Raw genomic sequence first — 25,044 nt, 5'->3', positions numbered from 1 at the left:
TAAGGAGGGTTGGCTAGATCTCTACATATCCATGCCAACCAGCAGATATCACACAGAGGATAAATTAGAAAACAGACATAATTGAGATTTTTCTGCCAAAGTATCAAATGCATGTATACATCAGGTATGGGCAATACCTAACGCTTGAGGTTTCAACTGCTTGTGATGACCCTGAATGCCGCTGACCTGCAGTCACTTTCAGTTTTGCTGTGCTATGTATTTGAATCCTGGGCACTCCTAGACAGACGGAAGCGAGTCATGTTGCCAGTGAAGGAGCGTAGCCCATGACCCAGGGTCCATATTTCAAGAGGGTTTTGCTCTAATTGTGGAGCAGCAACTCTCAAGAAGGGATTCAATATTGTGTTCACTTTTGAAAACTGCCCATTCCCTTTAAAAAAGCCAACTGACATTTCTAATGATAAAAGGGAAGAAAAAGCAGAGAGCTGTAGGAAAGAGATGGTTCTTTAATGGAAAGCAGGTATTTGTGGGGGATTTTTTTTTTTTGATGCTGAAATTATGTCTGTGAAATTCTGGGATTTCCAAAAGTCTTCAGATTATATCTTAGCGTATCAAAGATCTATTGTACATAAATTATTTCTTAAAGTGCCAGAATTCTTTCATACCAAGAAGGAAAATGAAGCAATTAACATGAACAAGAAAAAAATTCTATATGCTTATCCAAGAGATGAATAGGAGATTTAGTTAAATACACACTGTTCCTCCTAAACTCTGAAATTGGCTGTGACTTCCATTTTTAGAAGAAAAGATCACAAGATGATATATATCTTGCTCAGTGTCTAAAGCACCGTGTTTTTCTTTTTGACTATACATACCCTTACTAGAATATGATCCATGAAGAAAGAGTTAAATTACAATTAGTGACTCAATATTTTGATGCAATAGATTGGCATGCCTTTTTAAAAGGGTGACATAAAGTCTGAAAAACACATCTTAGATCACATTTTTCAGAAAATACTCAATTTTCTTGGTTTAAGTCCTCACTGAGTTATTATGTGTCATCCTCTTATGCTAGGAATAATAAAAGAAACCAAGTCCCAGAAAGTATTGCTGTTAGTATTATGTTTTGAGAATCTTCTAGATCGATGAAGAAAGAATCATTGAGAGGATAAAAATCACCTGCGTAAAGAGCAAAAACAATTGGAACTTAAAAGAAACCCTATTATTTATTATATAAATAAAACCTGTGTATGGGCAAGGAGCTACACAATAGCAACAGACAGAAAAAATGGCCTGTATTTCCTATGATTAACTGTGGCAAACATTATCTTAACTTGACTTTTGGGGAGAATTTTTTTTAAGTATGCCAGTCAATAACACTTTTTTTTTAAGGCACACACTTAATGAGAGAAGAACTACTTTTTTTTTTTTTTTTAAATTACTCTATGTTCCTGTCAACTTTTCTTTTTCTGGCTGTCTTTCAAAGGAAAAGATATAAAAAACTGCTAGACATAGGTTCAGTATCTTTGTAAAATACAATTTAAAAAAAACCTAAAAATTCAAATGGCTTTGGAATACAATACAACTTCAATATTGAAATAAATTTCAATTATCCAAGATGCAGTCAATGCCAAAGAAAAAAAATGACCTATGGGTCTTTCACTGTTGAGGCCTGTGAATTAAATACACTGTCACCACCACCAATACCACCACCACTGCCACGAAGTAGCTGACACTACTTCAACTTCCTAGAAACATCACTTGAAGGGTAAATCATGCTTCAAAGAGAGAGAGCAGCTTCTCACTTAACCCTGCTTCCAAAGCTCTGGGTTTGTAAGATTCACAAGCCTGACTTGAGAATGATACTGAAGGTAGGCAATACAATCTTTTGGTCCATATCTTTGATGTCTGTACAGTTATCTGAATACTCCAGCATAAATCCACGTGGGGTGTGTGTGTTTCTTCTCTAAAGTAACTGTACTAATAGCTCAGGGTATGTTCAGGCTTCTTGGACTAAGTCATTTGGGGATGCCTGCATGGCCTTGGATCACCTGGCTTTAAATTTTCTCATCGATTTGAGAGTGAGTGAGAATCAGATCACTTTTGGGTGATTTTTCCTACTTCATCAGAGGATGTTTGTTTTGTTTCAATTTAAGGTCTTCCCATTTCACAGAGTAAATTTCAAAGGACTTCATATATACCTGGGATTTCCTAATAGTGGGTCTGGTAGACCTATTGTTACTTTCAGAGTTTAACTTCATATTACGGTTAAAAGTGGATCATTTAAGGATAAAAAACTAAACTTACCTTACTAGAAAACCTTTACTTCCAAACTTACCCTAAAAATAGCCTAATGATTTTGAAATAAAAGGGATGATCATTTTATTCTTGGATAGAGAAAAAAGAACGTTTAGCTGATAGACTGTTTAAGAAATTTTAGTTACAGAAATAGATGGAAATGTATAAAGAATTGTTCCTTATTATTTCAAGTTCTCCATTTACCTAATAGTTGCCCTGACTTTTTCAGTCAGAACTTAAAATATTCTTTTAACATCGGTGTTCAACAACAAAAAAAATTAGTGGTTTCAGGAGAGTAGTTTAGTGGGAGCTGTTTATAGGTTGCATGAATGAATAAAGTGTGGCCACATCTGGGAACACAGGGAGAGGCTGGAGTTTAGGGTGTGAGAGAGAATCAATGAGTGTTTATGCCCTTCATGTCTTCTCTCTCAGTTAAGTGCAACTCACATTTTCATTTTATTCAGAGCTAAAACCTTACAGTCATTTTAAATCCTGCTTCAGTCCCTGGGTTTCTATCTCTAGGGTGCCCCTCCCCTCCATCTTTCATTACAGCCCCAGATGAGGGTCGTGTTAACTTGACTTATGAGAGCCCCCTTCTCCAAACCAACCTGTTGACTTCTGGCATAATTACCATTTTGAGAAAGAGAGAAAAAGGAAACACAGAATTGTGTTTCTCTTTCACTCCAAGAGCCAGCTTCTCCTCTGTAACTAAAGAATAAACTGTAAAAGTTTTAGCTTATTATTCAGTGCTAACAATATGCTACCAACCTGCTTCTCTTTGCTCTACACCCACTCTCCCCACTCCGGACACCAGAAGCCCTGGCTAACAAACAACTGCTACATGACAGTTATGCACCAGGAAGTGCTCTTTGTGCTTTCTTAAACATCCAAGCATGCTCACATCTCCTGGGTCCTCTCAGAGGCCTGCAGGACACTACTATTTCCATCCTGCATGAAATCTTCCTTCTCTCTGGTTTAGCATCATCTCCTCCCTGGAAGCAATCCCAATTCCCTGGCATTGGGGTTAATGAAACCGTCTTCTGACTCCTCCCAGAACACTGCACTGATTATAACATTTACTTTATTCTGTCTCAAATTAGGGCTGGCTGTTTATGTCTGCCTCTGTTGATCTGTCCTGCTTTTTCCACTTTGCCTTTTTAAGAGTTGCATTGTATTCAAAAGAATAAGGAAAATTCGCAGAGAAGAGAAAACAAAGGGCTAGGAAATGAAAATATACTGGGTATTACAACCAGGGAATCATACTTCAATAATATTTCCTTTCAATTAGTACTAGGCTATAATGTTATAAGCTAAATTTAATTTCACATTTATATAAAAATTATGCTTTATTTCACTGTGAAATGAATTAGATATCTGTTGAATGAAAGGGGGGAAAAAACACAACTGGTTGACCAAGGACTGGTTTGGGAATGAGAACAAGGTTATAGAAGGTAGGAAGAGTAGAAACATCTCATTTTGTTTTAATACCAGTACAGTGTTTTTCCTTTGGCTCAGTTGGTAAAGAATCTGCCTGCAGTGCAGGAGACCTTGGTTCGATCCCTGGGTCAGGAAAACTCCCTGGAGAAGGAAATGGCAACCCGCTCCAGTAGCCTGGGAAATCCCATAGACAAAGAAGCCTGGTGGGCTACAGCCTGTGGGGTCACAAGAGTCAGACACGACTCAGCAACTAAACCACTACCACCATGAAGCTGTTGATACACTGAGTTATGCAGACCCTTCCATGTGATGTCGATACCACAGTAATGTCTAGCCTCAGCCAACAGAGACCCACATATCTGCCCCCACTGCAAACCAGGAAGAACTATGTACCAAACCTTGTACCAAATATTGTTTCTAAATATCCAGAAAAAAATAGTTTGGACACAATAAAGGACTTCACATCATTATGACAAGGAATAAATCAGTGATGAGTGGCGGAGAATGAAACTAGTGTTTAGTGTTTACTTTCCCCTCCCCCGGCTCCCCCAAAAAGCTCCAGGGAGAGAAGGCTGGTGGTTTTTGTCAATGCAGCCTATGGGCATTTTCTCAAATGCCCTGGCTTTCTCAGCTTTCAGGATCAGAATCTGGTATTTTCTTCTTACTTTAAGATGTAGAACTATATGCAATTAAAATGTATTCCAGCAGTTGGGATTGTGAGGAGCAAAGGCTCATTCATGGGGAGACAAATATTTGTTCAATTACAAATGAGTTTCAATGGTCCTAGAATGTGGACCAGTTCCTTTGCTTATATTACTCGATTTAGTTCTAATCACCACCTCATATGATATAAGCATCATTTGACCCATTATACAGGCTACTGACAGAATGAGGTACTTGCTTAGTTAGCACTGTAGTAGGTACTCTGGGGTACCAAAAATTTGCCACTTTGACTACCATGATTTTATACTGTAGGTAAGAAAGTCATGAAGATGATATGCTGTCAGCTAGGGCTGCTGAGCTGCCTTCATCAAATGCTCTTAGAAAATGGACCTACTCTTTCTCCGAGTCACCTGACCACCATCGCCACTGTCACATCCCTGCCTGGTCCTTGAGGCCAGTCTCCTTCAAGGAACCTAAACTGGTGGCCCTCCAGCATGAGCCCCCTTCCTCTTAGCCATGCAGACCTTCTCTTTACGTTGTCCTGAGTCCCTCTGTAACTTGGAAAGAGGCTGCTTTTCCACCGTCATCTTTGTGTTGACATCTGCCTTTTCACCGTCATTTTTTCTAACATTATAGCATCTGTATATTCTACTCCAAACACAGCATTTTAAAAATACTTTTGGCTTCTCTCTCCAGTTTTCACAACCCTCATGTCATTCTTGCCTTTAGATTTCATGCATTGTTTGAACATTATTGAGTCCCTATTACAAATGTTCTTAGGCATCTTTTTCATTTATCTGTTAGATAATCCTCTAAAACATACAAGTCCTCTAGAGATTCAAATTATTTGTTTCTATTGTTGCCCCTACTATAATTCAGCTCATCAGGTCAATTTGTAAATTACAGTGCTAAATTTTTATTTCTAATTTATTTTTTCTTTTTTAGAGTTATGAGATAATGTAGCTATGAGATAGGTAGCTAAAAGAGCTATGAGATATCTTATAGCTCATATCTTGTATCTCGTAATGTAGATATGTAGCTATGAGATAATGTAGCTAAAAGAGCTATGAGATATCTTATAGCTCATATCTTGTATCTCATAATGAGCTATGAGATAGGTAGCTAAAAGATAGCTATCTATCTTTTCTGAGAAGCTCCTGAAACTTTTCTAAAAACTCTCTAATTACATCCACTGGGTTTTTAAGCTCTAGGATGAGTCACTTTCCCATAAGAGTTCTTGTCACTTCCATGTCGCCAACTAGCTATTCTTTATTGGAAACAATCAAATCCAGAACAGGAATGCCCTTTTTTGCTCTCTCTCCACATTCTGAGACACAAAATTGTCAACAAGATAAGTCTGGTACTTATTAGATGCTCTGTGTTAAATGGAATGAAGCTCTCAACAGATATTGACATAAGACTTCTCTATTACTGTGTGTCTTGCCTCTGTATAATACATAAAGAACACTATCACTGGAGCTAACTATCAAACTTGGGGTTTTGCAAATGATAGGAGAAAGTAAGTGGCAAACTGTTATTGCTGCTATCGATAACAGCAAAGAGACTGATGTGTACACATGCTGAGAAAATCCACATTCGTCAAAGAGGATGAATTATCTAGGACAGATGATCAAATGCTCTTCTGTTGCATCTGGGACATGATTTAACTCAGTTAAAAAAAAACAAAAAACAAAAAAACTTCCAGTTTAATTTTTTGAATACTGATTTACTGTACATAAAACATGGTATTACTCTATTATGGTTGTTCAATTCTATCTTCTTTGTGTTAAAACTCACCTTATGTGCTTCCAAACTAGCTGAAGGAAAAATTTGTCTTCTGGAATCTTTCCCCCTTCTCTTAGACCTCAAACATGTGAGGCTTATCTTCATTCTACTGTTCCCTATGAAGTTGTATTTTTAGCTCCTTAGATTTTATGAGGCTCTGCTGCTGCTAAGTCGCTTCAGTCGTGTTCGACTCTGTGCGACCACATAGACGGCAGCCCACCAGGCTCCCCCGTCCCTGGGATTCTCCAGGCAAGAACACTGGAGTGGGTTGCCATTTCCTTCTCCAGTGCATGAAAGTGAAAAGTGAAAGTGAAGTCGCTCAGTCGTGTCCGACTCTTTGCGATCCCATGGACTGCAGCCCACCAGGTTCCTCCATCCATGGGATTTTCCAGGCAAAAGTAATGGAGTGGGGTGCCATCACCTTCTCCTTATGGTGCTCTATCTACCTGTAATTATGCTGCAAAATCATAGGAAGATGCTGGTAAAGGCCAGCAGCAGACAAGATAGCAAAAGGCCTATTTGTGGTCTTGAACAGCTGCAAAAGGGCAGGGCGCGCCTGGCAGAGTTCCTTCTGACTCTGGTCAGCAGGACAAACCCCAAGAGCTGGACTTGCTTTCAAAGTCATCCTGAGCACAGGACATTATTTCACTGCCCTGGAAGCAAAGGCTGCAGTCCAAGTCCAAAGGGGCTGATGAGAACAGTAACATGGGAAAGGCCCAGGGAGGGTGCTGAGGGCGACGGCCGTCAAAAGGCTCTCTGGATCCTGACAGGTCATCTCTCACCGTCCCACATTCCTCTCTAGAAACACCACAGAGCAAAACCACCACCACTCCTGATGGAAAGCCAGATGTTACTTTTGATTCCGGTTTGGAAACGCTGCCCAAGTAAGTTTTAAGATTTTTTTTTTTTTTCTTAAAGCAAGAAGTAATAAATTTATATTTTACCCAGGGTAACGGAAATCAGATGCTATTAATCAGATGTTTAGAAATGGAAATACTTTTAAGGGAACAGGAAACATTCTTTAGTGGATATCCTTTTCCACAGTTACATAAAATTCCATTTGTGAAGGACCATGATTGTCTTTGGGTAAATGAAAGATGCTGCTGCATGTGCAGGATTTTCTAGCTTAAAGTGATTAGCAGTTTTTAGTCTTTACACAGTGATCCCTGCAATGTACAGTGCTTCTGGCTCCTTGGTTTAAATTAGTGCTTTCTTACTAAGTTAATGCAACTGCAGCCAAGTAGTGTATTTCTATTCCATTCCTCAACAACATTAGCATAGAATGCACATTTCCTTTGGAACAAAGTGATACACATGTGCACACCTCTTCCCAGGACACAACAAGGGTGTGGCAAGAAGAGGAGAAGGAAGAGCAAGAAGAGGAATAGGAACTTGAGGAATAAGAATGTCCAAAAAAAAAAAAAAAAAAAAAAAAAAAGAATGTCCAGAGCCGAGGGTGAGCAACTCAAACCACAAAACTACAGGTGTGAGTGAAGACAGATCACCGCTGCCCCACTGGAATTAAGTTTATACACATTTAGAGTTAGGTTAGATGGGAACTACCTTTCTGACAAACAGTAACAACTGAAGTTTCTCTTAAGGATGAGACCTATTGGCCCCCAGACGCGCTTCCACAAAAACAAAAGCACTCCTCAAAAGGAACCAGCCGTGTTTTTTAAATAATTCATATTCTCCTTCTCATGTGCCAACAAAGGAAAATTCTACTGAGAAAACGTTCCAATTTATTTTCTTACATAGGCACCCTGTTGATGCTAATGCTGACTGAGACAGTGTCCAAGGACTCAAAACTTAGAAACCCTGTCAACTGTGACCATAATGAGGATTCACAGATTTGTACTAAACCTCTCTTAAAACACAATTTATATCACTCTGTAATATGATCAAGGAGGTATTTAGGAGCTAAAAACAAGAACCTCTACTTACGGCTGACACAGCTTCACCAGGTCCTGGTCTGTGGTGTTGGGAGGCAGTCCCCGGATATAGAGGTTCGTTTTGCTCAGCTGATCCCATCCTGAGTTGCTACTGCTACTGCTGTTGTTATTACTGCTGGTGGTGCTGGGGCTGGGAGGGGCCATAGGATGGGCTGGGACCAGAGACTGCTGGAAAACAAAGACCACAGCGTTAGAATGCTCCATGGAACCTGTATTCAGCACCATTCAGAGGTTGCATGATCTGCAAACCAAGATAAATATACAGATTATCTTCAGCTACTTTACTACATACATTTTAATTTACATCTTAAAAAAGATCTGTTCATTCTGCAAAAGTATTCTCTCCTTCATATGAAACTAATAACAGGACAACTCAGTAAACTATTCTCTACATGCCCTTGAAATAAGACTAAAATTTTGTAAGATTTTCTTCACATATTTTAAGGAATACATTCAAGACTCAAAGTGAACTTGCATAAAGTTATGCAATAATATTTTAATATACAGTCATTCAGAAATCACCGGACTTTTGAAAAGGTTTTCAAACGCTGAAAAACACTTGATTGAAAGTTGCTGACAATTTTATTGAGATGATTCTTAGCGACTAAAAAAGAAAAAAAGATTACTCTTCAAGTGTCAGAAAGTTGAAGAGTTCAGTCAAGATGCTCAAAGAACGAAGACTTCACCTCATTCTAAGACAGGCCCACGGCTTCTTTGAGACATCTGGATAAGATTCACAGGTCAGCTGCCTTTCGCTCTGGCTAACCTTGTGAAATTTAACCCCTGTGAGAATGGTGCAGAAGCTGGAAACATTCCCAGGCCTGGCAGCAACCAACGTAACTTCTGTAAAGCCTGCAAGCCAGGGCTCAGTGTGGTTTTAGCCACCTAGGAAGACTGTCTGAAAATGTACTCACACCAGATAATTGTTAACCAATTGAAAGAAACCACAGTTCTCCATCCCGGTGCCACACACATGACCTCTGAGGAAGTGAAATGGTTCAGCCTGAGATGCAAGTGAGCACACCCTAAAGTGTTCTCTCAGCAAATGTTCTGCAATTTCGCACCAGGACAGAATTTTTTCACTTCACAATTTCTAAATAATAAATAAGACTAACCAACACGGTCCTAATAAAGGACATCACTGCTACTGAACAACAGTTTGAAGATGTAAAATTAGTCACTAGACATGGATCAAAAATGTCAAACCTTAGGACTTTTACTACCACGAACAAGAAAATAAAGCCTATCTAAGACACAATTCAATTCCACTTTATAGAGTTCAAAAAGCAGACCTCTGGCAATATATACAACCCCTCTCACCTTGTTGGCCATCTCAACACCCCAGGATAGAATGTCCAGCTTTGCACCACGTTTCTGCCTTGGCCATCCTAACTCCACAATATCCTGGGGCATGGGGCTCCTCGTGGATCTAGACATGAAACATATACTATGCAGATTTTTCTTCTCACTCCCTAGGGTCCTTGCTAAAATCACAACCCAGATACCACTTTATCTCAAAGGATTGTTTTTCAAAAAGGAGTGTTGCCATTGCCATAAGGGTTAACAATAGTCAGTGTATTAATGAACGCTGAACTTGAACCAGGAACATCAGCGATGCTTAACCCCAATGAAACCTGCCTGAGATCATATCCTATCAAATCTATTTGATTTATGCCCTTAATAAGCAGGTGAACTCAAACCCTTTCCTGTCATCCCTTGTGTTTCTCTAAGAGGTAAAACCTGCTTTCCAGGTATAAACTAAGCCTTGTCTCTTGCACTGTCACTGATGGCACTGCAGACCCCCATCCGGGCCACAAAGAGGTCTGTGTTCCTTCTCCAAGGTCATTCAATGTAACTGCTGGCTGATACCTGCAATCAGCCAGGTGCCCCTTCTTTCTTTCAGTGAAGAGCAGAGGGGCTGGGACGTAACCCAAACATCTGCCTCCCTGTCCCTAGCTTTCGAATGACACAAAGAACTGACAGCCATAGATGATTAGGCAAGACTGAAATTTTTCTTAAATCACTTCTGATTAACATCCAAGAACCTGGTCCTTGCCACAAACACACTGTTTTTCCCAGTAAGACTTGGTGTGTTCAGTGCGGCAGTCGGGGAAGGCAATGTGCTCACCTGGGTAAGCCTTGCAGGGGTCTGACAGAAGCTGTGGATTTCGGGTCAATGCCCACCTCTCAGGGGGATGCCATGCAAAAGCCAGTGAACCGTTAGGTGTTTGAAAGACTGCATTCCAAGTTGGCGTTGGCTCTTATCTCTGCTATTCTCTGGGGTGGAAAGTGGAGTGCCAGGCATGGACTTTCTATCGTTAAAAGAAACACCTGGGGGCATGATTTATCAGGAGATTTTTTGGACATGAAGGAGTAGGCTTTTATTCACGTATTTGGCAGAAGTAGAACTGTGATGTACATAGCTGATCTAATATATCTTTGACAGGCCTCCCTATTTATGACAGTAATATTTTCCTACTCTGGGAAGTAGGTGGGGAGCAAATAACCTCTGTCCCTCCCCACTTACTCTTCAACTTACTCTCTGGGGGAAAGAAATCTCCTAGTATTCCTATCCCAGGTGGGAGAAGGGGGTTCCTGAACGCATCTCAAGGAGGATGACTGGTCTCTGGTGAATCCTGGTGACCAAGTTTAAATTTAAATGTATCCTAATAGCAACTGTCACAAATGGCTGATGACTAAAGAGAAGAAGCATTAAATTAGTCCAGGTTGTCAATTTTCTAAAGCTTTAGACCAAAGACTGAGTTTTTAAAACTCATCAAAATTAAAGTTAAATCCTAATAAAGACTGGACACATGTTCAAAGAAGAAAATTCAAACACAATAAAGGAGTTTATTCCAGAATATTCGGAATTGGTTAACAATAACTGTAAGAGCAGGGTAATAATTACTATCATATATTGCATGTTTCGTATGTACCAGACACTGTGCCACGTGCTGTGTATGTATTCTCTCACTTAACCCAAACGAGACAGATGCATTCTTGTTTTCGCATTTTGAAGATCAGAAAACTGAGTCCCAGGAGAGGTTAAGTAATGTGTCATGGTCACACTTTTAGTAGGTGGCAGGACTGGAATCTGAACTCAGGACTGCTGGACAAAAAAGTCAAAGCCCTTAATCTGTGCCCTAAATGGCATCCGAAACACTGTCCATATCCTAAATGTGCTATTTGTATTACTTCATTTTTCTGTGCTCATCCTTCCTGCAAGTTAAATGACTAAATGCCAGTTTCTCTGAAATATGATACTTACTACCATCCGTGGCTGCACTTTTAAAAAAATGTCAAAGGTGCCTTTAAGTTAATTTAATAATCACAGAACTCAGCTTGTGTGTGTGTGTGTGTGTGTTTTAAGGAAATCTTTTAAAAGGTCAGTTTTAAAAATTCTACCTTATAGATCTTTTCACTAAAAGAATTCTGCAAACAACTTTGGAAAATTACAGCATGTTACAGATGAACATCAGAGTCATCATTTTAGGAAGGCTCCACTCAACAAAAGAATGAAACCCTCTCTCCCAGACTGAAATACAAACCCTGACAAGTCTTTACCTTAGTTAGGACCCTGCTGATCAACTCAAAGCAATTACATTTTACAGTCACATGCCTCAACAGCATGAACAGCAAACTTAGGGAGAGAAAAAAAGCTTGTAAGTAGATGATACTTTACCAAACTTTGTTTTCATTACTGGCTGTCCTTTTACATTTTGCCTCTCAAGATCCCTAAGCTGCCCCCAAATTTGAAAAGACACCCCCCTTCCCCGCCACCAACCTTTCACCCACTGGATGAAGCGTGTAGACAATTTTCACAAATTCAACCTATTTACTTAAGGAACTGGATGGTTGAATGACCACCACTAAGTGATGGCTCATCCTACAAGAGCTAAGAAGTCTATTCCAGTCTTCTCTGGCCTAATCTCACTGCTTTAGTTCAGGCAAACAATATACCTAGCAAATTGTCATCCAAGGGGAAAAACAAGCTAATTCAGTTTTCACAATAACTTTATTAATAACTGGGCTAAATTCTCATGCAGAGCTGATGGGGAATAATTGGGTTGCTGTTAGCAGAGCTTCTCTGCATTCCCTGTAGGAGTGGATGTGGCATCAGCAGGAAGAGTGCTTGTCAGCACTCAGGGAGGACTTCCTGTGTGGACCACAATCAGGGAGGACTTCCTGTGTGGACAGCTCTGTTGCCTCCATCAAAGCAGGAAGGCCCACTCACCTCCTAAACTAAAAGACGCCTGGCACACAGCAACTATACGTACGGTAAATCTATTTCACTCCCATCACATCACCCCTATTCCAATGCACACTAAGAAGCCTCTTCTGTATAAATGCGTCTAAAAGTTTTTTTTTTAAGGGATTAGCTGTGTGTGAACTAAAAATATATTAGTAATCATGTACATTGTTGCAGATTTCTATTCAGCAAAGACAATTAAAGACTGGTCACTATAAATTCTATTGTCTTATTTCCTTCCTATTTCTAATAGGCTAAAGAATAGTGCTCTGACCAATTTTACAGTTGAAGTGGTTCTTCCCCCACCCCCACCTCCCCATTTAGTAACTTCCCTAAGAATATATTTTGAAGGGAAAGGAAATCTAGTACCTGGCTTTTAATTACCCTCAAGTCTTCTTTAAGGCTGTCATCCTTATAGTTTAAGATTATAATCCATAATCCCTGTCTCCACCCTGCCACCCCTACACACACACACACACACACACACACACACACACACACACAGAGGGACAGATAGACACCCACTATCAAACAGCAGGGAGGTCTACCACGTCAACTATTTCTTTATCCAATAATCACCACAGTCATTCCTGAGAGCAGACTGGAGTCTAGAGTCATAGACATTATCATTTCTCCAGGAAACAGTGTAATATCAAGCCTGGCATGAGCGGAGTACTATACAAAGGCACTGTCTACCAAACTAGTTCCATACACTGGTTCTTCTCTCTCAACTTTCAATATGTAAAGGGAATATAATAATTTAAGGGAACTATGGAACGGGATGGGGTGGGGTATGGGGAGCACGTGAATGGGCCCATTTTCACCACCGTCAGGGCATTTTTGTTGGTTTGTTTTCTTTTAGACATCTGAGTGGCTCCAAAAGGGCTAGGAATAATGGCTGAGAAAGAAAGTTTCTGGCACAGGCAGCTGGGAAAGTACACAGCTGAGAAGTGGGAGGTGAGTTAGTGAGAGATGAGAAGCTGGTCAGGAAGCAGATGTTCTTCCGGGTGGGCCCAGAGGCGAAAGGACGGCACCAGCAGTAACCAAGAACAATGGTGCCCCTTCACACATGCAAAGTCTTACTACCATCCATCACGTGGGAAGGAGGACAAATGGGCAGATATCAGTTAATCCCACTGGATGCCAGGATATCAAAGCTTAAGATCACAAAGCTAATTAGCTAATGAACTGGCTCTCATACTGTCACTGTCCCTCATTCGGAAATAAACTTTGTAGCCTCCAACTATGAAACTGAACAATAGATTATTCAGTATTTTTTGCTGGATTATGTCTGTTGAAGCAAAGAGGTTCACGTTACTATGTGAGCTAAAAGTAAAAATTTCTAAGACTTCATAATTAATATTCTCTAAGATACCTATCAAATCGGATCCTTAAGTGTAAAGTTGCAATCTCTACCCATAAATCTCTTAAGTTCTAAATATCTTTACCTAAGCATCGTTCTCTTAAGCTTTGGGTAAAAAAAATAAATTTAAGATGTGCACTGAAATTTTAAAATGTACCATTCTGATGACTGCTGTGGACAATGGAGGAAGTGAATGCATGTGTGACAGCCAGGGCAGGTGGGAAATCTCTGAACCTCCCTCTCAGTTTCATTGTAAACCTAAAACTGCCTTAAAAAAAAAAAGTCTTTAAAAAGCACAAAAATCAACATTAAGATATCAAACTGAAGGTATTAAATATAAGTTATTCACCAGAAAACTGTGAGGGGCCTATGGCAATGGGCTCAAAACTTCCTTACCAGAAAGCACATTCATTAGGAAGGAAAAGCTTTTAGCAGTGGGCTCCTGGCCTTATCTGCCCTTAACTGCATCACGTTTAATGGTGTGGCATGGTATGGTTTCTAAAAATAGTTACAGTTCAACTAAGGCAAAATCAGGGGTGAAAGGGCCTGGGGCAGAAAGGTTGAAGAAGGCTTCACCAAGGGGGTAGATGGCTAAGTGAGCTGAATATTAATGGCAAGTCATTAAAAACAGAGGAAGCGCAGCGCTAAAAGGGATGGGTGTGTGGGGAGAGAAGTGCCAACAAAGATACAGAAAGGATGCAGCATTCTTCACGAAAGCCAGGGAAAAGACCAACCTTGGTTGGCTCAAGGGTATGCCAGAACAGGGTGATGTCTGCGGAGGAGAAGGGACAGCGGGATGACACTAGAAAGGCAGCAAGATTACCTAGAAATCAATACAGAATATGGATATAGTGCCACACATGATTGTTCAGGCTCAAAGGGAGAAAAGAAAATTCAAATGGTAAATGAAGTGCATAGCTTGTGGAAAACATAAAACAAAGGAAAGTCTTCCCCCTCCTCTCTACAAAAAGGTATACAGGCACGAAAAATGACTGAATGGGAAAATATCTGGATTCCAATCTTGTCTTGGCCAGTAACGGGAATGTCATCTCTGGACCTCACAGTTCCTCGCCTGGGAAATGAGCCGATTGGACTGGGTGATTTCTAAGCTCCCCTGCACTTCCAGATTCTAAGGCTGGCTAATGCTTCTTGCTGTCTCCAGCTAAGGTATATCATGACCAAACTCAGCCAGGTGCCTGGTACTCTTACTGACCTGCACCACTAGCTGAGAAATGGAGTAAGAGGTTGAATCAGCAGACCTGAGAAGCTACAGGCACAGCTAAAAGGCAGACAGGAGTCACACTGTGGTCCCAACTCCCTACATCACTCAGGCCAAGCACAGAGTCCTATTAGTCACAGATGTTTATGAGGAAAGACTATAAACATGGAAGCTATACTGAAATTAAAACTAAAGTTTAAAGAAACAAATTTTTAAAGTTTTTTAAATATAATATTCAGAGTTCTTGGAGCCAGGGTGGTCTTACGGTAAAAATATTATAGCTGAGGTTGCCTTAATAATGTTGACCTACTGAGACTTTATGTTGGTTAACAGCCTCATATCTCTTTGTTTCAATGGGTAATCAGCAAAAAGCTGCATATCACATTCTATTTAATCTCACATAAAACAAGGACCATGTGATAGCTCCAAAATCACCCTAAAAGAACGTTCCTAACAACCAGCTATGTTCCACACAGTACACAAAAAATCCTGCCAAACTGCAGGTACAAAACGGATTACTCTTCTGGATTCTGAAAGCAGGTGCATGGAGTATTTTTATTCTCATTCTGAGTCTCAAATGAAGAATTTTCAAATCCACACCCATTATGTTCCTCAACACAGAGCCCTGTGAAGGGACAAGAACAGACTCTTTCTTTTTACTCAAAATAAACGGAAAAAAAGGAAACTTCCTAAGGGAAGTGCAGGGTTACCTTTATCATGACAGCTCAGAACATCTCTGCAAAGCCTGAATTTCCTGCTTCACCCCAATGAAGTGAGCATGCCGGCATGGACAACTTCCTTCCCTCTGTTTTTAAAAGTCTATGTACAGTACAGTTTGTATCTTCTAGCATTTCTTGTAAGTAAAGAATTATTGCTGAGATTGCAAAGTTCTCAGGGTGGAAACTACCTATTTAAAAATATACTTTCTTCACACTATACAATACTTACTGAAAGTACTGTAAAGTGATTAACTAAACATAAAGTTTAAAAAGTGATTATGAGCCAGTTTACCCCCCCAAAAAAAAAACCCCAAATGAATTTATTCAAGGTATTCTTTTTTTTCAATATGCAAAGGGACCTGTGAATAAGCTGGGAGCATTATGGGTTTCACAAATTAGTCCCTGGAGAAAAAAGCATTCTCTCTACTTTCAGGAAACCGAACAAGTATCTGAAATCTTCCCATAATAATCATTAAAAAAAAAAAAAAAAAAAGAAATCTTATCTGACAGTGTTGTGATTTGTATACAAAGTAAAACATCAACAGGAAAAAAAATTGAGTTAATACAACTCAAAAAAATTAACAGTCACATTTATTTCTTTTTCATGGCACAATTCAGCAGTTTACATCTGACGCAATACAGGTAATTAGTGTTAAGGACAGCTCTTTATTCTGCATCTCTGTGTACGTATCTTGACCTGTCTGTGAGCAAACAGAGGGAGGAAACAGATGACTGTCTCTGAGATACACTGTCTTGAGACACAAAGCACAGTGGCTTCCCCCTACCCCTCTTTTGCCTTAGATCCACCTAAAAATTAATTAACTTTTGGCCTGAGATTGAAACCCTGTATACACATACAGACACAGACATTTAAAACTGAAGCAAAAATTTTGTGAAATAGTTATTGTCCTTTACCACAGACAATGTGCCATTATACTATCTTTTCTTGTCTATTTCCTTGAATAAGAAATGCTGGCGGCAACCTACTAAATTGATTTCAGACCCCACTAATATTGCCACTTGTGGGTTACAAAACAGTGCTTTGCAGCATTTCTCAAACTCTTTTGTGCACAGGAACCATCTGCATTGTTAAAATGCAGATTTTGACTCAGCCATTTGGGTAGAGCCAAGATTCTGCAGTTCTAGCAAGCTTCTTTCTGGGTGTTGGCCATGCACAAGGCAGGACTCAAGGCAATGTGTACTCCTGGCGAGAAAGAATGCATTTTGGAAAGGCCCCTTGCCAGCTTTAAGAAGGAGCAAGGCTTACCTATCCACAAAATAAGATGAAAAGCTCTGTTCTTCTGCTTTCCAGAGCTGAGAGAGGCATCAGAGATCATGCAGTCCAGTAATTCTCAACCGGAAGTATAACGGAAACTTAAAAGATGGGTCAGGAGTGGAGACAGGGCAGTATTCTTATTTTTATCCAGGAAGATGTGTGGATAAACATTGATCTAATTCAATGTTACTTTTCAGGAAACCCCTCTGAGGTCCAGAGATGTCAAAGAATATGTACGTCCAATGACATACAGCTAATTCAAGGCAGAACTAAGTCTCTCTTCCCACCACTGCTGTCAAAAGGCACCAGCCTTATTTGCCATAAGTACTGCAGCAATTATGACAGTACATGCCAAGTTTTCTCAATGAGTCTTGTAAAGGAAAATTGATATGCTAGCCCTATTAAGGCATCATAGAAAAAGTGTATATTTTGTACTGCCTCTGATACATTTAAATGGCTTACCTAGCTGTCCATGTGTATGCTAGACATCCAGTTTCCTACTTATCATCCCCCCACCCCAAAAAAATCTCACATTATCTATTAAACTTATCATTCAAAAATCCCTAAAAAAATTCTGTGAATGCTACCATTTTTATTTTCATGTCTATATTAAAAATTTGTGACTAACACAATCAGTATCTGTACCATCTACAAGGAGATAAACAAATGAAACAGATGACTTATAGCAGTTTGCTGCCTTGCTGTCAGAGAAGTACATTCAGGGTCAACTGGCAATTTAATAAGCTTAGATTAAAACCTTCTGAAAAATCACTAGAATTGTCTGCCCACTGTCTAGTCCCCCTGAGTATGTCACAAACTCACTCACTTAAAGCAAACAACTTCAACCTTCAGTTTTCTTACAAAGAAAACAGAGATTTGTGAGACTCTCCTTTCATGTGTTCCAGTGTTTGGTTTTATCCCAAAGCTTCACAATGGTTATACTCATATAATTCTCTAAGATGAGTAGGTTTTCCTTTAGAAGCCCAAAAAGTTAGGATAAACCTGCTCCCAGCAGCTCACCAGTATACTTAAAAGAACTGTATCTCTTTTGACCTGGTAGGCATTTCTCTACTTTTTTGCAGGGACAATTTTCTTTCACATTGTATTTCTCTTGTATACTTGAATATCTATTGGGCTTCCCCGGTGGCTCAGGTGGTTAAAGAATCCGCCTGCAATGCAGGAGACCCAGGTTCGATGGCTGGGTGGAAGAGATCTCCTGGAGAAGGAAGAGGCAACCTACTCCAATATTCTTGCCTGGAAAAATCCATGGACAGAGAAGCTTGGCAGGCTACAGTCCACAGGGTCACAAAGAGCTGGACGACTTAGCCACTAAACCACCATGCTTCCAGCAGCCTGGAGACTCTCCTCTGTCTTGTGGAGCCAACCCATGCTCCACTGCTGTCTCATCACTTCAGGACTGATGGTATCAGCCCTGGGGTACTTGGGGGCCTTGGTAGGAAACCGACCCAAATTCTGGCAAGGTTCACACCTCTCTTCATCATTTCTGAAGTGGATAAACTAATCCACATCTTAATTCTGTAGTAAGTGGAATGTGGGAAATGGTTTCAGTATTTATGCAAACCAGACATGACTCCTTTTTCAAAAGAAAAATTATTTCATAATACTCTTTGTTTAAAGTAGGGAGTTGTTGCTCAAGAAGAAAAAAAGTTAACCTATTAATCTTCCTGTAGACCTTTTTATTTTCTGTTGCTCAAGTTAATCACAAAGCATTCATTCATCTGAAACTGATTGAAAACTGAAAACTTCAGAAGGAGGTTCTTTTCCAAGAAACCTTGGACGGTAGGAATCAAGTTCTAACTCTTGGTAGAAAGGAGACCTGGAACCTCTGTGAGTTTGAGGGGCCGGGTGTGGGGGTCACATCTCCCCCAGCAGCACAGGTCTTATTCATTCCATTGCGTCTTCCCATCCCCCTTTCTTCTTGTTTAGTTTCACTATACTAGCACATACTCTTTACCTTTGCAGCATAAAATCAAACATGCAATCTTTCATTCTCAATCATAACCCCGGATTAATCCAACTTTTTAGTGACAAGTACCCAAAGTGGGCTATATAAATCTCTGCCCTTCTAAATGCACAAGAAAATGACACCATTTCTTCCCACTCATCAACAAAGAAGTATTATAAAAAAAATTATGAAGACAATTGTACCTAAATGGCGGAGAAGGCAATGGCACCCCACTCCAGTACTCTTGCCTGGAAAATCCCATGCACGGGGGAGCCTGGTGGGCTGCCATCTATGGGGTCGCACAGAGTCGGACACGACTGAAGTGACTTAGCAGTAGCAGCACCTAAATGGAAATTGGCTTCAGGAAACTCCACACTCAATGACCAGGAAGGAGGGACCAGCTCTCTGCATCCACCCCATCTAATTCAAAGCAGCCAATGAGCACTGCCAGCGTAGGAAAGGGAAGGTGAACCCCTGCCCTGACAGAGCAGACAGGAATGGTTCGGGTGCGACCTGCAGCCACCTAGGATCTCCTAGGCTCTCGGAACTGTGTAAACACAACACAGCAGCAGAGGAACCTCAGGGAACCTGTGCATTACCAAATCATTTTGTTGAAACAGAAAAAAAAAAAAAAAAAAAAATGCAGGAGAGGAACACCAACAGCTTTAAAACTTCTATTTCTCCCTATAGACAACATCACAAATCCTTAAATTCAAGTCTTTGGATACTTCCTTTACATTCTAGATTTACTCCCCAAACGGTACTCTCTGCCCAATTTAAAAATCAGGGCATAGAAAAAAGGAATGAACTAAAAAGAATGGTAGATTTTTTTTCTTTTTTTTAAAGGTCAGAACCAGGCATTATAACTTCTAGTATGAGGAAAAAAAAAAAAAAGGAATGAGTGGGCAAGCTGCCTTCTCTACACTCCCGCCAGGGAAAGCAGAGGGGGCTGTCCTAACCTCATGGCACAGAAGGTGCCAGTCAGCTGCTGCTCTGCTCATCTCTGCAACCCAGTAGCTGCTCCCAGTTATGTAAGAATTGTTCAAGTTAAAATATCACCCTAGTTTTAGGAGAACTTCCATTACCAAGCAAATTAGGAGGAGATACAGATCTAAAAAATCATTTAATCCTACCTGGATACATTTTTCAAAAGGTAATATATAAATTATAAATACTGAAGCCAGAACTTATTCATTAAAATCTTAGACAGGTTATCTCACTCTGCTGTCCCCAGAAATACACATGGAAACTCTGCCTGCATTGGAGACTCTAACTTCATCTTCATTCTTCTTACAAAATTCAAGCATGTCTTGCAATAATAGCTGATGTGCAAAGGCTCGTTAGCATTCATCTTTCTCAAAAAAGACAGAATGCCAAGAACAATATTTTTCTCTTAATTGAGGGGAGGAGGCTTAGCCATTTGTTTACCTGTTTTAGTTGGGGCTATAATATTTTATCGTTTTACTGTCAAATTTATCTAGACAATCTTTTAAAACAGTAAAACAAGCAGAAACTAAAGGGAAAACACCATTTTAAACCATGACAACTTATTGCAAACATTTTTTTCTAGAAAACTGAGTGTTATTCACTGTACTGATTCCTAACATTGTTGAGCGTTTATTGTGTTTTTTTGGTACCAAGCTAGATGCTTTGTATGTATTTTTTCATTAAATCACAATTAAGGAGGTATGATTTTCACCATGTTACAGCTGAGAAAACAGAAGTTAAGAGATTTTCCCCAGCATCATGGAGGAGGTAGCAGTCTGGATATGAAATATGGTCTGCCTGACAACCTCCTTAGGAGCTAAGCAGAGAGAAAATGCGGGTAAGGGAGGGTGTATGCTTGAGTTTCACTGAGTTGGGAGCCTTAAGAAAAAGACCTCTGCTGGAATAGTTTGCCTATGTCATGATTATTAAAAATCTTCCTAACATCCATCAATAAAAGATTAACTGAAGGTTTCTGGCTCAAGAAAGTGGTTACAGGAATGGTGAAACTTAGTGATATGTCCTCTCTTACCGCCATCCCAACAGTACAGCATGACTCTGAAAGAATATCACTACAAAACACTCAGGCCACATGCTTTCCTTTAGGTCTTCTCAATACACAGTTATCTTAATTTTAACAAACGTTTAACACTTTTTATTTTTAAATATTAAAAAGTATTTAAAGATATTTCTACCTTTGAATTAAAGAATAAATCTCCTCCCTTGGCCTGTAAGCCCCTTGAGGACATGTAACCACATCCTGCCTGATTATCCCAACGCACACAGCACAGAGCCTGGACCAAGCGCTTTTTGTGGGTGAAAAGGGAAGAAACAAAGGCGGACACATGTTAGAAACCATGGAACTGTAGCAGGACTTTAAATGGGACACGCTGAACATCTCTGGGATGTAAAGAGGCGAGAGGAGCTGGCCAGGGCTAGATGTCGGGTAGAGCTTAACTGTCTGAGAAAGGAGTTTGACATCTGGGACAGAATGCATCAATCATAGCCTTTTTGTAGCTGAAACAAGATCTCTATTTTCACTGAAATCCAGACTTGAAGCATCTCTGGGACAATTTCCCAACTCTGACAGGTGGACTTTTAAAATTCCTAGTTTCGACTTCAAAAACACCAGGGATGCTAGACAAATTATGATTGATAGTAAGAATTATAATTTGGCGAAAAAGATGAGTCCTAATAATCTTAATCTTATTTCCTTTGGATACAGGAGATATGTGGGTATCTGTCTTTTCAAAACAGATTAATCAGAATTACTATAAACCTTCAAGAAGATGTAATCACTCTGGGATCCTCCTGCCTTTGGTAATGGCCACATCTGGTCAGGCAGTTGTTATTCATTCTTGCCAGGATTTGCTTTATTAGACTCTCAATTGAAAAATGACACCTTCACTCCAATCCTTTTAATTGATTTTTAACATTAGAGAAGTGTAAGACAGAGAGTTACTTAGAGGACTAACTTCTTAATGGAATCATCTGAGTAGTTTGATAAAATTCTCTCAGATGAATTCCAAACCGTGCCCGCCATCCCTTCAACTGCAGCGTGGCTTTCAAAAAATTAGACAAAGAAAAAGCTACTCCTTGAAATGAACCTCAAAATTCTTTAAAAAAGTAACTGAATAATAAGTATCACCATCTTAAAACAATTTAAGTGTCATTAGTTTCTGTCAGGAGATTTAAAACTTACATTTGTATATTAACTAAAGCATTACATATGTACATTAAGCCATACCAAAGCTAAAGGTGAAATATAAATGAAGAGACAGTGGGAAATGGCTGTATTAGTTTCCCAGAGCTTCTATAACAAATTACCACAAACCTAGTAGCTTACATGGCTTCCCTGGTGGCTCAGTGGTGAAAGAATCTGTCTGCCCAGGAGACACAGGAGGAGACACAGGAGATGTGGGTTCGACGTCTGGGTAGGGAAGAGCCCTTGGAGAAAGGGAATGGCCACCCACTCCAGTACTCTTGCCTGGAAAATGCCATGGACAGAGGAGCCTGGTGGGCTACAGTCCATGGGGTCACAAACGAGTCGGACACAACAGAGCAACTAAACAACAACAACAAATGGCTTATAACAAGATATTTATTCTCTCACAGTTCAGGAGGCCAGAAGTCAGAAATCAAGGGTTAGCAGGGCAGTGCTCCCTCTGGAGGCTCTAAGGCAGACTCCGTCCCTGTCTCTTCTAGTTTTGGGAGGCTCCTACACTTTCACGCATTGGAGAAGGAAATGGCAACCCACTCCAGTGTTCTTGCCTGGAGAATCCCAGGGACGGGGGAGTCTGGTGGGCTGCCGTCTATGGGGTCGCACAGAGTCGGACACGACTGAAGTGACATAGCAGCAGCAACCATTCCTTTTCTCAAGGTAGCATAATTCCAACCTGACTTCAACTTTACACAGCCACCTCTCTGTGTCTCTCTGGGTCCTCTCCTCTTCTTATAAGGACACTGGTCATTGTATTTCAGGCCCACTCTAATTCCTTTAATACTTTTTAATCTCAAGATCCTTAACTAATTATATCTGCAAAAGACTGTATTTCCAAATTAAGTCACATTTTGGATTTCTGGTTAGACATGCGTTTCGGGAGCCACTATTCAACCCACTGAAGTGACTTTCTCTAAAGGCTGATTTTGACTCTCCTAATCAGACTTCTAAACGTACTTCTATAATCAAAACATGTATAGAAAGTTATGTCAGTACCACTATATTGAGGCTTCCTTGGTGGTTCAGTGGTAAAGAATCCGCCTGTCAATGTAGCAGACATGGGTTTGATCCCTGGGTGGGGAAGATCCCTTGAAGAAGGAAATGGCCACTGAATCTCATCTCTTTATCTATAAATAAGGATGATACTGGGAATTCGCTGGCAGTGGTTAGGACTTGGCACTTTAACTGCTGAGGGCCTGGGTTCAATCCCTGGGTGGGGAACTAAGATCCTGCAAACCGTACCATGTGGCCAAGAAAAAAATAAGGATTCTACTGTGATACTGTCTATTCTGGCTCACAGAGTAGTTATGAAGACTCACACTAATCACTGCCGGGCCCCCAGTAAAACGCCAAGCTTGGAAGAAGCGCTTAATGACTTCCAGCTACATGTGAGTTCATCTTTCTCGGTGTCTCTCTCTCATCTTGGTACCCAGAGGGTTCTGCCCGGTATAGACACCATCAGTCCTAAGCTTGCAACTGACTTATAGAGGAAAGCAGCTCCTCAATCCCCTCCCCACCTACTCTGAGGCTCCTTTGCAAAGCTACAGTAAAGAGAATGGAGAAAACTGAAAATGTAAACTACCCTGTGCATTCAAAAGTGGAAGAAGCTCCAAAAGGAAAGGGAAACTGCGGGAGCTGATTACCCAGGAAAGGCTCCCTGGGAAGGCTGGCCTAACCAAACCTTTCCTACTCCCTGAGCTTTTCCATTTGGATTAGTTTTATCACTTAAAATTCCAACTAGAGATGCATTTGGGTTGGGGCCTCTCTTTTAAAATCCCCAAACTTTCTGAATCTGATGTGGTAAAATAGTCATCACCTAAAACAGTTGAGATGAGCATCAGCAAGGGAACTTAAAGACATACATTTGTTCCATTAGAGGTGCCTAACTTTTGTTATGTTCAACCTTCAGACAGATAGGAGAGAGAGTGCAAAAGGCCACCCAATTTACATTTTTCACTATGATTATTAGAAGTGAGAAAGGTATTTTCTTCCTCTACTGAAGGTATCATATGACAAGCCTCTGTTCACCAGAGACTCAGAACTGAAGCTGGCACCACCACCAGTTCTCAGATTCCATTAGAAGACTTCGGGCTTTGGGGCTAACCTGGGAATCTAGCTATTGCTAATAACATTTTGACTGGCAAATCTAGGAACCAACTTATCAAATACAATGTTCCTTTGGGAAAAAAAAAGTGTTCTGATTTTTAAAATTTCAAGTTACAGATGAACTTCAATATCCATGCAATAGGATGATTTCATTTCCCAATTTAAATACTCAAATTTTATTAATTGTAGGTAGAACAACCCTAGTGCTCTAAGCAGTTAAATCAGTTGGCTAATACTCATGTATGGTCAAACCAACCATACAGGTCTTTTCACATACCAAGTTGTATTCAATTTCCCTCAGTATTTTCTTTTTTTTCCACTGAACTGCACGATTTTATGATTACTTATTCCCATCTACGCTCTTTCTGTTAACAGGTACCTATCTTCCAGTGGGCTGGTACTTTTTGCTAATTGATATTCTCTGTAGTGCACCACTCTTCCCAGCCGGATGTCCTCTGAAGAATTGAGAAGCATATTTTCTACACGGTGTACAAGTTGCTGTTTTCAACAAGTTCATCTCAGGATATTTTCTGTCTGGTTTATCAAATCCTAAGACTAACCCCACCTCTTGTCTTCCCTGGCTGCTTTTTCTCTCTTAGCAAGAGATAGAGCTATCGGTGACTGTCAATATAGAAGTTAAAAATATCAAAATACTGCCAGCAGCAGCAGTAAATGGGGCTGAGGAGGTGGTCATGATGGGGAAAACACTGAGGCAAGTGAGATGACAATAACCATTCGTTTTATCTTAATGGTTCTTTTCGCCCTATTCCCTAAGGAGTAGACTGAATACGAATTGGGTAAATCTCTAAATTTTATTAGGAAGAGGTTTTAATAACCAAATGTTGTTT

The 25,044-nt window shown here is 40.2% G+C and overlaps 1 protein-coding gene across 10 annotated transcripts in view; it reads right to left on the bottom strand.

The window, feature by feature from the left end:
- The window catches only part of RBMS1 (RNA binding motif single stranded interacting protein 1), a 219,220-nt gene that overhangs the window by 87,613 nt on the left and 106,563 nt on the right, over positions 1-25,044 (bottom strand). For 4 of the 10 annotated variants that reach the window (XM_055572428.1, XM_055572434.1, XM_055572429.1 and 1 more), the window contains exons 1-2: positions 9,414-9,521; positions 8,086-8,261 (exon numbers count right to left, since the gene is read on the bottom strand). In XM_055572428.1, coding sequence (XP_055428403.1) covers positions 8,086-8,261; positions 9,414-9,506 — 269 coding nt within the window. In that variant the 5' untranslated portion in view covers positions 9,507-9,521. Of the gene's footprint in view, positions 1-8,085; positions 8,262-9,413; positions 9,522-25,044 lie in introns of those variants that run through there. The other 6 variants (XM_055572430.1, XM_055572438.1, XM_055572439.1 and 3 more) reach the window with 2 other exon arrangements.

Source organism: Bubalus kerabau, chromosome 3 (assembly GCF_029407905.1).
Source record: "Bubalus kerabau isolate K-KA32 ecotype Philippines breed swamp buffalo chromosome 3, PCC_UOA_SB_1v2, whole genome shotgun sequence".
NCBI lineage: Eukaryota > Metazoa > Chordata > Mammalia > Artiodactyla > Bovidae > Bubalus > Bubalus kerabau.
This window is presented reverse-complemented; position numbering and strand designations above follow the sequence as displayed.